The sequence below is a fragment of the Entelurus aequoreus genome, linkage group LG07, assembly GCF_033978785.1.
Source record: "Entelurus aequoreus isolate RoL-2023_Sb linkage group LG07, RoL_Eaeq_v1.1, whole genome shotgun sequence".
NCBI lineage: Eukaryota > Metazoa > Chordata > Actinopteri > Syngnathiformes > Syngnathidae > Entelurus > Entelurus aequoreus.
Window position 1 is genome coordinate 71020621 of NC_084737.1, and position 16059 is coordinate 71036679.

General features: G+C 40.9%; 1 protein-coding gene across 9 annotated transcripts in view; it reads left to right on the top strand.

Moving 5' to 3' along the window:
- LOC133654230 (forkhead box protein J3-like) overlaps window positions 1–16059 on the top strand; it is a 296340-nt gene that overhangs the window by 245193 nt on the left and 35088 nt on the right. For all 9 annotated transcript variants that reach the window (XM_062054406.1, XM_062054407.1, XM_062054408.1 and 6 more), the window contains one exon: window positions 1967–2177. In XM_062054406.1, the coding sequence (XP_061910390.1) occupies window positions 1967–2177 (211 nt within the window). The remainder of the gene's footprint in view (window positions 1–1966; window positions 2178–16059) is intronic.

Below are 16059 nucleotides of genomic sequence, written 5' to 3' on the forward strand. Positions count from 1 at the left end.
CGAATAAAAACATGTTTTTCCTCTGTTTCGGATTAAAAGCAAAACAATACAAACTTTAGAGTCACATGTTTTTTATTGTATCGTTGGTCATGTTTTTAATCCAAAAAGATAACTACATAATTGTTTTCCCTAATATAAACCCCATTTCCATATGAGTTGGGAAATTGTGTTAGATGTAAATATAAACGGAATACAATGATTCACAAATCATTTTCAACCCATATTCAGTTGAATATGCTACAAAGACAACATATTTGATGTTCAAACTGATAAACTTTTTTTTTGTGTGCAAATAATCATTAACTTTAGAATTTGATGCCAGCAACACGTGACAAAGAAGTTGGGAAAGGTGGCAATAAATACTGATAAAGTTGAGGAATGCTCATCAAACACTTATTTGGAACATCCCACAGGTGAACAGGCAAATTGGGAACAGGTGGGTGCCATGATTGGGTATAAAAGTAAATTCCATGAAATGCTCAGTCATTCACAAACAAGGATGGGGCGAGGGTCACCACTTTGTCAACAAATGCGTGAGCAAATTGTTGAACAGTTTAAGAAAAACCTTTCTCAACCAGCTATTGCAAGGAATTTAGGGATTTCACCATCTACGCTCCGTAATATCATCAAAGGGTTCAGACAATCTGGAGAAATCACTGCACGTAAGCAGCTAAGCCCGTGACCTTCCATCCCTCATGCTATACTGCATCAACAAGAGACATCAGCGTGTAAAGGATATCACCGCATGGGCTCAGGAAAACTTCAGAAACCCACTGTCAGTAACTACAGTTGGTTGCTACATCTGTAAGTGCAAGTTAAAACTCTCCTATGCAAGGCGAAAACCGTTTATCAACAACACCCAGTAACGCCGTCGGCTTCGCTGGGCCTGAGCTCATCTAAGATGGACTGATACAAAGTGGAAAAGTGTTCTGTGGTCTGACGAGTCCACATTTAAATTGTTTTTGGAAACTGTGGACGTCGTGTCCTCCGGACCAAAGAGGAAAAGAACCATCCGGATTGTTATAGGGGCAAAGTTGAAAAGCCAGCATCTGTGATGGTATGGGGGTGTATTAGTGCCCAAGACATGGGTAACTTACACATCTGTGAAGGCGCCATTAATGCTGAAAGGTACATACAGGTTTTGGAGCAACATATGTTGCCATCCAAGCAACGTTACCATGGACGCCCCTGCTTATTTCAGCAAGACAATGCCAAGCTACGTGTTACATCAACGTGGCTTCATAGTAAAAGAGTGCGGGTACTAGACTGGCCTGCCTGTAGTCCAGACCTGTCTCCCATTGAAAATGTGTGGCGCATTATGAAGCCTAAAATACCACAACGGAGACCCCCGGACTGTTGAACAACTTAAGCTGTACATCAAGCAAGAATGGGAAAGAATTCCACCTGAGAAGCTTAAAAACGTTCCCAAACGTTTACTGAGTGTTGTTAAAAGGAAAGGCCATGTAACACAGTGGTGAACATGCCCTTTCCCAACTACTTTGGCACGTGTTGCAGCCATGAAATTCTAAGTTAATTATTATTTGCAAAAAAATAATAAAGTTTATGAGTTTGAACATCAAATATCTTGTCTTTGTAGTGCATTCAATTGAATATGGGTTGAAAAGGATTTGCAAATCATTGTATTGCGTTTATATTTACATCCAACACAATTTCCCAACTCATATGGAAACGGGGTTTGTACAAATTTAAGAAAAAAATCTTTAAACAAAAAGTGATTTTTGTGCTTTATATGAACCAAAAAATGTAGTTACATACTTTTACTTGCATAGTGATCAGTTTTTTAAATACACAGAAATGTGACCTTCAATAATACATTTCTATGTTCCGGGTAAAAGGGAAACAGTGTTTCAAAAAATCTTGTTTCGGATGAAATGTTTGTTTATTATCCTGTTTTTTTGCCAAACTAACAACAGGAACTCCATTTTTTCCTTTCTCTGCACCACAGGTCAGTAGTCACTCGGAGCCGTCGTCTCAGTCTCTGAGTCTCCAGCAGCCCCCTCAGCCTGTGCCGCCTCCCCCCCCTCCGCAGCCCCAGTACGGTCTGCCCGTCCCGGAGTCCCGGGATAAGCACCTCTGCTTCTCGGACTTCGAGAACCTGAGCGCGTCCTTCCGCAGCCTGTATAAGTGCGTCTTTGAGCAGTCTTTCTCGCAGCAAGGTAGGTGTCAGCCCTCGCATTGTTGGCAGATTACACTTTTATCTGTCCGTGTTTGCCGCTCCGACGTCTGCACTTACACTCGTTCACAGAAGAACAGGAAGGTGGGGAAAAAAGAAGAAAAAAAAACACCCCTGCATGTCAAGCTTCCTGCACATAATTAACTGTCAAGCTTAAGCTCTTGAAATTGATGTGCAACTTTAATATTGCTTTCGCAGCACTGCATTAACCTCACAGCTCGCGCACGCTACCCCTGCCTCGATTGTATTTTAATAAACAAACAATCTGCTGTTCCGCATATCTGCATTTTACGGCCCGCTCAGTCAAACGAGCACAGGCAATTAAGAACCAAGAATTCATCGGAAGGCGAGGAAAAAGACAAACGCATCTGCAGCTTTGATAGCAGCTAATTAGATTGCTTCTGAAGTTTGTGAAGCATCTTGCTAATTGCTTCCTGAAGCTTTCAGGTCACCCGGCCTCCTCCCACTTGGGCCTCCTCGCCATCCCACCGCCCTCTGATAACATCCCCTCGTTCTCCCTCACTTCCTCCTTCGCCATGCATCCTCTTGTTTAGAAGAGATTGATGCGCTCTGCTGAGCTCCACAGCGGCTGCCTGGATTCTCCCTCTGACAAGGTCTTCTTCGATATGTGCTCAGGCGTGCATATGCAGAACAGGGAGTACGCTGATGATGGAATACCTCCACAAATAGTTTGATGGAGGAAATTGAGTCTAGGGAGATGCTGTGCACAAAAATACTGTATTTTCCGGACTATAAGGTGCACTTAAAATCTTTTTTTTTTTCTTAAAACTGGACGGTGCACCTTATAACTTAAAGGCCTATACTGAAACCCACTACTACCGACCGCGCAGTCTGATAGTTTATATATCAATGATGAAATCTTAACATTGAAACACATGCCAATACGGCCGGGTTAACTTATAAAGTGCAATTTTAAAAATTCCCGCCACACTTCCGGTTGAAAAACTCCTTTGGATATGATTTATGCGCGTGACGTCACAAAATCCACGGAAGTGGTTGGACCCCATCGGACCCGATACAAAAACCTCTTGTTTTCCTCGACAAAATTCCACAGTATTCTGGACATCTGTGTTGGTGAATCTTTTGCAATTTGTTTAATGAACAATGGAGGCTGCAAAGAAGAACGTTGTAGGTGGGATCGATCGGTGTATTAGCGGCTAAGTACAATACTTACAGCAACACAACAAGGACTACTTACTTAGCAGACGCCTAGCCGATGCTTGCCGCCAAACCCACGGATGAAGTCCTTCGTCGCGCCGTCGATCGCTGGAATGCAGGTGAGCACGGCTGTTGATGGGAAGATGAGGGCTGGCTGGCGTAGGTGGAGCGCTAATGTTTTTTTTATAGTTCTGTGAGGTCCGGTTGCTAAGTTGCTAAATTAGCCTTAGCGTCGTTAGCAACAGCATTGTTAAGCTTTACCAGGCTGAGAATTTTTAACCGTGTAGTTACATGTACATGGTTTAATAGTATTGTTGATCTTCTGTCTATCCTTCCAGTCAGGGGTTTATTTCTTTTGTTTCTATCTTCATTTGAGAACGATGCTATCACGTTAGCTCAGTAGCTAAGTGTGTCACCGATGTATTGTCGTGGAGATAAAAGTCACTTTAAATGTCCATTTCGCGTGCTCGACTCTCATTTTCAAGAGGATATAGTATCCTTCACTGTAACGTTCCTCATCTACGAATCTTTCATCCTCGCTCAAATTAATGGGGTAATCGTCGCTTTGTCACTCCGAATCTCTCTCGCTCCATTGTAAACAAAGGAAAATTGTGAGGAATATTACCTCCTGTGACGTCACGCTACTTCAGGTACAGGCAAGGCTTTTTTTTTATCAGCGAGCAAAAGTTGCGAACTTTATCGTCGATTTTCTCTACTAAATCCTTTCAGCGAAAATATGGCAATATCGCGAAATGATCAAGTATGACACATAGAATGGATCTGCTATTCCCGTTTAAATAAAAAAAATTCATTTCAGTAGGCCTTTAATGTACGGAATAATTCTGCGTTTTGCTTACCCACCTCAAAGCAATTTTATTTTGTACATGGTGTAATGATAAGTGTGACCAGTAGATGGCAGTCAAACATAAGAGATACGTGTAGGCTGCACTATGATGGCAATATGACTCAAGTAAACAACACCAACATTTTATATGTTCTATTGAAACTATAGAACATTACACACGGCGCTCAAAAATATATCAAAAATGTTTTAGTGCGACTTTGGTAAGCTATGAAGCTATCCAGGAGATCGCAAAAAGCCGCTGCCTGACCAGGGCTCAGAAAATCTGCAAAGACTCCTCCCACCCCCACCAAGGACTGTTTTCACTGCTGGACTCTAGAAAGAGGTTCCGCAGCCTCCGAAGCAGAACCTCCAGGTTCTGTAACAGCTTCTTCCCTCAGGCCGTAAGACTCTTGAACGCATCATAATTAAATTATCCCCTCAACTCCCCCCAAAATGGATTAACTCGCTAGAATAAAAAAGACAATATAACATAAATCCATAAACGTAGACGCATGTGAAAAAGTGCAATATATTTATCTGTACAGTAATCTATTTATTTATTTATACATACAGTATTTATATATATTTATTTATTTTATATATATATATATTTATATATTATTTATATGTATTTATTTATTTATATATGCACCTTATTGCTTTTTTATCCTGCACTACCATGAGCTTATGTAACGAAATTTTGTTCTTATCTGTGCTGTAAAGTTCAAATTTGAATGACAATAAAAAGGAAGTCTAAGTCTAAGTCTAAGCTGCACCGCTTGATGTGCTTCAACATACGAGTATTATTATGGTGTGTGTATAAGGTAAGACATATTATCTGGTGTTTATTTTCGCAAAATTATGCAAAAGCAACTTTTCCTACCTTCTGGTACCTGCTGATCTGTATTTGGGATCTGCATAAATCCTGAAAAATTCCGCCTTTGTAGTCCGTGCCGACACCGTAGTCGATAAGCATCTTCTTTTTCTCTATCTTCTTGTTATGCCATTTCTAATATAAAGTAGCGTAAAGTTCTTACTCATATCTGCCAGTAAACTCGCCATGAAAGTGCTAAAACATACCGGTGTAGTGATTTCTTATTATTCACCCAAGGAACTTTAGTTTTTAGAGTTCCGGTCGGACGGTTTTTCACGGGACACATTTTCGGCCTCGTTGTTGTTTCAGAATTAGGATATGCTGCTCTGTTATTGATTTAAGTAAAGTCTGAATGTCATTAAAACAGTTAGCTCCATCTTTTGACACGTCTTCCACTCCCGGGAGAATACGCTGCCGAAGGTGAGCCACGTAAATAAGACCGCCCGCAAAACGGCGCATCCGGAAGCAACTGTCAGAAAGCGGCTTGAAGATGATCTGTAAAACATCATCTATGCAACATTTTGACCAAAGAACCACCATTACATGTTATGTTTTCAATTTAATGCACTCTATAATCCGGTGCGCCTTATATATGAAAAAAGATCGAAAATAGACCATTCATCAGCAGTGCGCCTTATAATCCGGTGCGCCCTATAGTCTGGAAAATACGGTACCTGAAATTACAATAGATTACATGTGTACTATTAGGAATACAATAACTGTACCTATAGAATCAAATAGGGGTGTCCAGATCAGAAATTATTTTGTTACAGTAAATGTTCAATTTGCTGGTATTGTTGTAAATCATATGATGTTGTCACAGTTGTAGCATTGGTTGCGGTTGTTGGCTTGATCCCAGGATCCAGAGAAGGCAGGCGGTGTGTGAACAGAAGTTCCCTTTATCAGATGTCAAGCAGAGTATCAAAAACAGTCGGCCACGGCTGAAAATTCAAAAGATGGCAATAATCAGGAGAAGAAATACAAAGCATGAACTACACAACTGAAGTGGGCACTCAACAATGCACCGGTGCTGTCTGAGAAGCAGAGCTGGCAAGTATAACGGCGTGGCAAAGTTGGTAGAGTGGCTGTGCCAGCAATCGGAGTGTTGCTGGTTACTGGGGTTCAATTCCCACCTTCTACCTTCCTAGTCACGTCCGTCGTGTCCTTGGGCAAGACACTTCACCCTTTGCCTCTGATGGCTGCTGGTTAGCGCCTTGCATGGCAGCTCCCGCCATCAGTGTGTGAATGTGGGTGTGAATGGGTGAATGTGGAAATAGTGTCAAAGCGCTTTGAGTACCTTGAAGGTAGAAAAGCGCTATACAAGTATAACCCATTTATCATTTAATCAGTGATTATCCACAGGTGAGTCTCCTAATCACCAAACAGAGAGGAGAGGGCACATACAGGAAGTGGGGAAAAAAAACATAGTGTAATAGTAAATCAAGACCTTAGCACCACAATTTCATTGCTTAGTAGAACACGAAAATACATATTTTGTAGTATTAAAATAAAAAAACTATCGATTTAATCACTTTAAATTCAATCATATGCTGATACTATACTAGGTATCGACATCTGGATCGATCACCACTACTTAACATTGAAACTTTAGCGGCTAGCATCTGGTGTCGTTCTGTTCCGCGTGTGTGTGTCTTGCATGCTTAGCCATTCCTTTCCCTCTAGTCCTCCAGTGATAATGTACTTTGAAGAAACTTTTTTTCTCCTTCCATGGTGGTGAGGGTTAGTACAGTCAGCATCTTAGAAACGGCTTCGCACTGTAGATAGACAACGCGTTCATTGCAGCGTCCTCAAAATTTGGAGGTGATGTTCTGGCAAGACTTCATGCAACTCTTGCAGGTGTGTAACAAGGAATATGCAAATGTGATTGTGTATCCCTGAGCGGGCAACTTCTGGCACATCGCTGTGGTAAGGATCGGTTGAAAAAGGCAAACACTGGATCGGATCCAATCCTCAGCACTAGTGTTGTAACGATACCAATATTTTGATACCGGTACCAGTACTAAAATTATTTTGGTACTTTTCAGTACTTTTTTAGATAAAGGGTACCACAAAAAAATTGCATTATTGGCTTTATTTTAACAAAAAATCTTAGGGTACATTAAACATATGTTTCTTATTGCAGTTAAGTCCTTAAATAAAATAGTGAGCATACAAGACAACTTGTGTTTTAGTAGTACGTAAACAAACAAAGGCTCCTAATTAGTCTGCTGACATATGCAGTAACATATTGTGTCATTTATCATTCTATTATTTTGTCAACATGATAAAGGACAAGTGGTAGAAAATTAATTATTAATCTACTTGTTCATTAACTGTTAATATCTGCTTATTTTCTGTTTTAACATGTTCTGTCCGCACTTCTGTTAAAATGTAATAATCACTTATTCTTCTGTTGTTTGATACTTTACATTAGTTTTGGATGATACCACAAATTTGGGTATCAATCCGATACCAAGTCGTTACAGGATCATAAATTGGTCATATTCTCATATTGGTCAAGTCCTCATGTGTCCAGGGACATATTTCCTGAGTTTATAAACATAATATACATTTGAAAAAATACGAAAGAAGATGTTGTGATGCCAAAAAATATTGACGTAATCATAGTAGTATCGACTAGATACGTGCCTGTACTTGATATCATTACAGTGTAGATTCACCCATGGCGTTTGTTTACATGTTGATGCCAGTGAGCTACGGTGTGTCGTGAAGCATGTTTAGCTATTCCTCGTCCTGCAGGGATGATACTTGTAAGAAACTTACTTTATTTGTCGCCATGGAGACCAGGATTAGTGATTTAGAAGTAGCTAAAACATTGCAGACGGCGGATGGACTTTAGCCATGTCTTCAAGCACCTCTTCCAGAGGGCGTTTCAGTGTTATAACTTCACCTTCATCGTTAGTTTTTAAGCCAAAATGCGTCCGTTCTCACTTTTCTGTCTACACACTGTGTGTGCTTGTAAGTACTCAGTGATTGTGCACTGCCGAACATGCTTGTCTGCTCGTAAAACCAGCGGGCGCAGGGGGGTGCGGGACCGGTGCATTTCAGAGACGGTATCGTACCGAAAATGATTCATTAGTATCGCGGTACTATACTAATACCGGTATACCGTACAACCCTAATCAGCACAATTAGAAAATCAACTGTTAAAACGTAATATGGCATTTATTTGTCTTTGAATTACATGATAACATAAAACGAATATCCCTTTACGATCCACAGAATAAATGAGTCAGAAAACAACAAGCTTTAGGTTTATGCGGGGTTCCCATTGGCCAGTAAAATATGGATGAAACAAGGCTATGAAGGGACTTTAAAAGACTGCGATAAACAGCTGAGTTGGCGGAGAGCTGAGGGGATAAAAGACTGAATATAGGACAAAAATAGCGTTTATAGGCAGGTAAAGCCAATCGACTCCCTGTCAGCAATATTGAAAATTCCCAGGCGATGACGCTCTCAGAATCATGGCGGTCTTTATGAACCTGACGGTGGCAAAAAAGAGCCGCTGTCCTCTCGTTTCACTTCAGTGGTCTTTGACGAGGTCTTGCAGGTGCAGCGTAGACGGCTCGCGTCGGCAGTAAGAGAGGACGCTAGCAGACAAGAGGCCAAACCACTGCTCGTAAATGGCAACATAAACATGCTGAACCATTTGAGTCAAGTCTTCATGGACATTTTAGACTTAGAGAAACTTGATTGATCCACAAGGGAAGTTGTTCCACACAGTAGGTCAGGACTCCTCTTCCTCCTATCCAGGAGATGGCAAAAAGCCGCTGCCTGACCAGGGCTCAGAAAATCTGCAGAGACTCCTCCCACCCCCACCAAGGACTGTTTTCACTGCTGGACTCTAGAAAGAGGTTCCGCAGCCTCCGTAGCAGAACCTCCGTAGCAGAACCTCCAGGTTCTGTAACAGCTTCTTCCCTCAGGCCGTAAGACTCTTGAACACATCAAAATAATCCCCTCAATTCCCCCCCAAAATGGATTAACTCGCTGGAACATAAAGACGATATAACATACATCCATAAACGTGGATGCATATGCAAAAGTGCAATAGATTTTCTGTACAGTACCGTATTTCCTTGTATAGCCGCAGGGGCGTTAATTAATTTAAAACCTCCTGTCACTCCTGCGTTTACCGGAAACCGGCGGGATGGCCGTGCATGCGGTAATTATTTTAAAACCTCTTCTCACTCCGGCGTTTACCAAAAGGAATCCATAAAATTTAGGCGTGCGCTTTGAGTGTGATGTAAGCATACCATCATGAAAAGCACATTTAATTAAAAAAACGTTATTATGGTCTTACCTGTACTTATAAATGGAGTCCATTTGCAGCTCCTTCTGACCAAAAGCATCGATAACTTGTTTATAGAAGTCTTCCTTATTTTCTTTCTTCAGTTTTAAAAGTCTCTGTTTCGATGGAGATATTCCTTTAATTATTACCTCCTGCTTCGATTGAAAGTCCAGTTTAGAAAACTGTTTTATTTTAGATACCGGTATGTAATCCTCCTTGTTAAAAGGAAGAAAAAAAATCTCTTGCTGCGTGTGTTCACTTCTTCTGCAGTACCGGAAGTCGCAAGAAGGATCACTAGCGCGGCAGCGCCCTTTACCACCAGGAGGCGGGAGTCATTTAATGACTTATACAGTATTTCACACACGCAGCTACGGTATATTAATAAAACATAGCTGCTTACTGTTCTCTTTAGCATACTGTACCGGTATTCAATAGCTTGGACCTTAAATCCTACTGAAAAGCTCTTTATCTTTTTTCCTTTGTGCGATTGTAAACTACTGAAAGCAGCTTCCTCCATTTTGAAAATGAGGACAGATGCGTCACTCGTGACGTAACAAATTTGACCCGGTGGAAGTTCTAGCCATATGCTAAATATTTTGACCCGGCGAAAATTATAGACATGCGATAATAAAATTAATATTTTGCGAAACGAATTTGATCCAGCTTCAATAATAAACCGGCGATAAGGCCAAGCATGCGTTAATTATTTTGAGAAACGACTTTGACCCGGCAGTAATTCTAGACGTGCGAATACTATATTCCCTGCGCCAATTCAAGGAAATACGGTAATCTATTTATTTACATCTGCACCTTATTGCTGTTTTATCCTGCACTACAACGAGCTAATGCAACGAAATTTTGCATAAAAAAAACCTGTTTACTACCTTCTAAATACATGTTTTCAATATTATGAGAGCCCTCTGTGGGGCGGTATAGCTCGGTTGGTAGAGTGGCCGTGCCAGCAACTTGAGGGTTCCAGGTTCGATCCCCGCTTCTGCCAACCTAGTCACTGCTGTTGTGTCCTTGAGCAAGACACTTTACCCACCTGCTCCCAATGCCACCCACACTGGTTTAAACATTTTAACATAGATATTGGGTTTCACTATGTAAAGCGCTTTGAGTCACTAGAGAAAAGCGCTATATAAATATAGTTCACTTCACTTCACACCATTTAGTCAGCTATACACTCTTTTAATCCGATATAGTAATAGCCAATCAGTGGCCACTATACTGAACAGTGGGCTCTTATTGGTTTGATCTCCTATCGTGGCCAATACTACTGTAGTATTTATATTTGTAGTTTGTTTAGCCATTTTTATACTTGAAAATGCTGAATTTAATCGGCAATATAGTGAAACCAAAATGTTTGAAGTGCGATGTGGCGAGGGACGACTGTATAGCATAACCTCCTAAGCAGAGTATAAAAAGTAGAGTCTAAGTTTCTAAGCAAAAGCACTTTTTAAAAAGCCTTTCATACTAGTGTTTTAATTTGTAGTAGTGTTATGTTAAAGGCCTACTGAAATGAATTTGTTTTATTTAAACGGGGATAGCAGATCCCTTCTATGTGTCATACTTGATCATTTCGCGATATTGCCATATTTTTGCTGAAAGGATTTAGTATCTAACAACGACGATAAAGTTCGCAACTTTTGGTCGCTGATAAAAAAAAGCCTTGCTTATACCGGAAGTAGCGTGACGTCACAGGAGGAAGGATTCCTCACAATTCCCCATTGTTTACAATGGAGCGAGAGAGATTCGGACCGAGAAAGCGACGATTACCCCATTAATTTGAGCGAGGATGAAAGATTTGTGGATGAGGAACGTGAGAGTGAAGGACTAGCGTGCAGTGCAGGACGTATCTTTTTTCGCTCTGACCGTAACTTAGGTACAAGGGTTCATTGGATTCCACACTCTCTCCTTTTTCTATTGTGGCTCACGGATTTGTATTTTAAACCACCTCGGATACTATATCCTCTTGAAAATGAGAGTCGAGAACGCGAAATGGACATTCACAGTGACTTTTATCTCCACGACAATACATCGGTGAAGCTCTTTAGCTACGGAGCTAACGTGATAGCATCGTGCTTAAATGCAGATAGAAACAAAATAAATAAACCCCTGACTGGAAGGATAGACAGAAAATCAACAATACTATTAAACCATGGACATGTAACTACACGGTTAATGCTTTCCAGGCTGGCGAAGCTTAACAATGCTGTTGCTAACGACGCCATTGAAGCTAACTTAGCAACGGGACCTCACAGAGCTATGCCAAAAACATTAGCTATCCACCTACGCCAGCCGGCCCTCATCTGCTCATCAACACCCGTGCTCACCTGCGTTCCAGCGATCGACGGAGCAACGAAAGACTTCACCCGTTCATAGATGCGGTCGGCGTCCCGGAGACGGAGGAAGTCAAGGTGAGGTCGGCGGCTAGCGCGTCTGCTATCCATCTCAAAGTCCTCCTGGTTGTGTTGCTATAGTCCGCCGCTAATACACCGATCGCACCTACAGCTTTCTTCTTTGCAGTCTCCATTGTTCATTAAACAAATTGCAAAAGATTCACCAACACAGATGTCCAGAATACTGTGGAATTTTGGGATGAAAACAGAGCGTTTTGTATTGGATACAATGGGTCCGAATACTTCCGTATCAACCATTGACGTCACGCGCATACGTCATCATACATAGACGTTTTCAACCGGAAGTGTGGCGGGAAATTTAAAATTGCACTTTATAAGTTAACCCGGCCGTATTGGCATGTGTTGCAATGTTAAGATTTCATCATTGATATATAAACTATCAGACTGCGTGGTCGGTAGTAGTGGCTTTCAGTAGGCCTTTAATGTATTAATCTTGTCTGTGTATTTTATCTTGCTGTTTTTTTAGTGTATTGTTTTGTTCAATGTATTTTATATAATGTTTGTGTGGATATTTATGTATGTTTGAGAGCAAAAACTATCTTATATTTTGCGTTGGAATGAATAAATTACGACCTGACCTAACTTCACTTAATCAAGGCTAACCTAACCAAACCTAGTACTTTACCGCTCAGTACTTCGTTGGCTAGTCCTTGCTCTATTCAGCATTGATTGATCTACACTAGCATTACCAAGTACTACCCGGTAGTGTTTGTGGTTGTCATCTGGGGTCCGAAGCATGCAACATTTGTGTTACGGACTGTGGATGCAGACACAACAGACAAAACAACTTTCATTAGGAAATGCACAGACACAAATAGTGCATACAGAGCACAGGAAGCATAGGAAAAGCTATGCAGCATGACACACCCCGATTGGCTCAGACTAAGGAAGTGGTGGCAAAAAACAAGTGGAAACACAAAATAAAAGTGCTGGACAGAAAATAAAGCAAAATACAAGAAAGTAATACCTGTCATGAGAGGGTATGGCAATTTGAAGGTCATTAAATTCATCCTGTGACCCTATTCTCATCTGTAATAATATGTATTTTTTGTGCAAATATGATTGTTCTCCTTCATTTTTGTTAGATTTTCTTATTCCCCAGACTAAGGGACGGGAGCTGGGTACTGTGCAGTGGTAAACTGTTCAATTATATACTCTTTTTTTTTAAAGTATTGTACAATACAGAACATTTTTGACACATTCAAAAAATATTTTTGGAAGTTTTGTTTACTCCTGATTGATTAAGACACTGTGTTATCCACTGAGCTGGAAGGTGCTGGCATTTAAGAGAGATACACTACATTGCCAAAAGTATTTGGCCACCTGCCTTGACTCACATATGAACTTGAAATGCCATCCCATTCGTAACCCACAGGGTTCAATATGATGTCGGTCCACCTTTTGCAGCTATTACAGCTTCAACTCTTCTGGGAAGGCTGTCCACAAGGTTGTGGAGTGTGTTAATAAGAATTTTCGACCATTCTTCGAAAAGCGCATTGGTGAGGTCACACACTGATGTTTGTCGAGAAGGCCTGGCTCTCAGTCTGCGTTCTAATTCATCCCAAAGGTGTTCTATCGGGTTCAGTTCAGGACTTTGTGCAGGCCAGTCAAGTTCATCCACACCAGACTCTGTCATCCATGTCTTTATGGACCTTGCTTTGTGCACTGGTGCACAGTCATGTTGGAAGAGGAAGGGGCCCGCTCCAAACTGTTCCCACAAGGTTGGGAGCCTGGAATTGTCCAAAGTGTTCTGGTATCCTAGAGCAGTGGTCCCCAACCTTTTTGTCGCTGCGGACCGGTCAACGCTTGAAATTGTGTCCTACGGACCGGGTGGGGGGTTTATTTATTTGATTTTAATTTTTTTTTATTTTTTTTGTCATAAAGAAATATAATCATGTGTGCTTACGGACTGTATCCCTGCAGACTGTCTTGATCTATACTGATATATAAAGTATATATTGTGTTTTTTATGTTGATTTAATTAAAAAAAAAAAAAAAACTTTTTTTTTTTATTTTTTTTTTTTAATTTCTTGTGCGGAAGAAATTTTAAAAAAAAAATTAAAACAAATTTAAAAAATATATATATATATATATTTTTTTGTACAAACACACTGTACAACGCGGCCCGGTTGTTGAGGACCACTGTCCTAGAGCATTCAAAGTTCCTTTCACTGGCACTAAGGTGCCAAGCCCAACTCCTGAAAAACAACCCCACATCATAATTCCTCCTCCACCAAATATGACACTCGGCACAATGCAGTCCGAAATGTACCGTTCTCCTGGCAACCTCCAAACCCAGACTCGTCCATCAGATTGCCAGAGGGAAAAGCGTGATTCATCACTCCAGAGAACGTGTCTCCACTGCTCTAGAGTCCAGTGGCGACGTGCTTTACACCACTGCATCCGACGCTTTGCATTGGACTTGGTGATGTATGGCTTAGATGCAGCTGCACGGCCATGGAAACCCATTCCATGAAGCTCTCTGCGTACTGTACGTGGGCTAATTGGAAGGTCACATGAAGTTTGGAGCTCTGTAGCAACTGACTGTGCAGAAAGTCTTTGCACTATGCGCTTCAGCATCCGCTGACCCCTCTCTGTCAGTTTACGTGGCCTACCACTTCGTGGCTGAGTTGCTGTTGTTCCCAAACTCTTCCATTTTCCTATAATTAAGCCGACAGTTGACTTTGGAATATTTAGGAGCGAGGGAATTTCACATTTGTTGCACAGGTGGCATCCTATGACAGTTCCACGCTGGAAATCACTGAGCTCCTGAGAGCGGTCCATTCTTTCACAAATGTTTGTAGAAACAGTCTCCATGCCTAAGTGCTGGATTTTATACACCTGTGGCCGGGCCATGTGATTAGGACACCTGATTCTGATCATTTGGATGGGTGGCCAAATACTTTTGGCAATATAGTGTATTATTGTGTGAATTGTATTTACAAGCACTAAAGGCTCAACTTCTCAAAATAAAACCTAGTTAGCTGTCAATTCATAGTTAATCACTTTGTTGCTATTAAGAGGCGAAAGTTGTGGCAGGACAACACGTGGCTGCTTCACCATGATAACGATGCCCTGAGCATCAGTTCCGGTTCAAAAAGCACATCACCGTGCTGGGAGAAATCTCCCTCACTGACTTACCGACTACGTGTGATTTTTGTATTTTTTTTTTTACCTCTTTCTGAAGATCAAGAGGTTCCATCAAGGGGAACCGTTTTAAAGTTCAAGATGGCCATGACGACGGAGCTATGAAATATTCCGGAAGAACCCTTCCAGGAATGTCTGGCGGTGTGGCAGAGAAGGCTGTCAAAATGCGTCAGACTCTCGAGCGGGGGTCAGCAAACCCGCAGCTCTTTAGCGCCGCCTTAGTGGCTCCCTGGACCTCTTTCAGAGATGTGTGAAAATGGAAAAAGATGAAGAAAAAATATATATTTTTTGTTTTATTATATTTTCTGTAGAAGAACAAACATGACACAAACCTTCCTAATTGTTAGAAATCCCACTGTTTTTGTTACACATGCTTCACTGTTGAGAGTATTTGGCAAGCACGGTTTTGTCCTACTAATTTGAGCGATTTTCATGCCACTCCTTCTTTGTCTCATTTTGTCCACCAAACGTTATATGCTGTGCATGATTGCACAATGGTGAGCTTTGTTGATTTTATTGATTTGTCGGAATGTTCATCAGGCATATTTGGTCAATCCATGACTGCAAGCTAATCGATGCTAAAATGCTATTTAGGCTAGCTGTATGTATATATTGCATCATTATACCTAGTTTGTAGGTACAGTATATTTGATCTAATTTAATTTCCTTTACTTATGTCCTCTGTGTGTTTCATATACACTACCGTTCAAAAGTTTGGGGTCACATTGAAATGTCCTTATTTTTGAAGGAAAAGCACTGTACTTTTCAATGAAGATAACTTTAAACTAGTCTTAACTTTAAAGAAATACACTCTATACATTGCTAATGTGGTAAATGACTATTCTAGCTGCAAATGTCTGGTTTTTGGTGCAATATCTACATAGGTGTATAGAGGCCCATTTCCAACAACTATCACTCCAGTGTTCTAATGGTACAATGTGTTTGCTCATTGGCTCAGAAGGCTAATTGATGATTAGAAAACCCTTGTGCAATCATGTTCACACATCTGAAAACAGTTTAGCTCGTTACAGAAGCTACAAAACTGACCTTCCTTTGAGCAGATTGAGTTTCTGGAGCATCACATTTGTG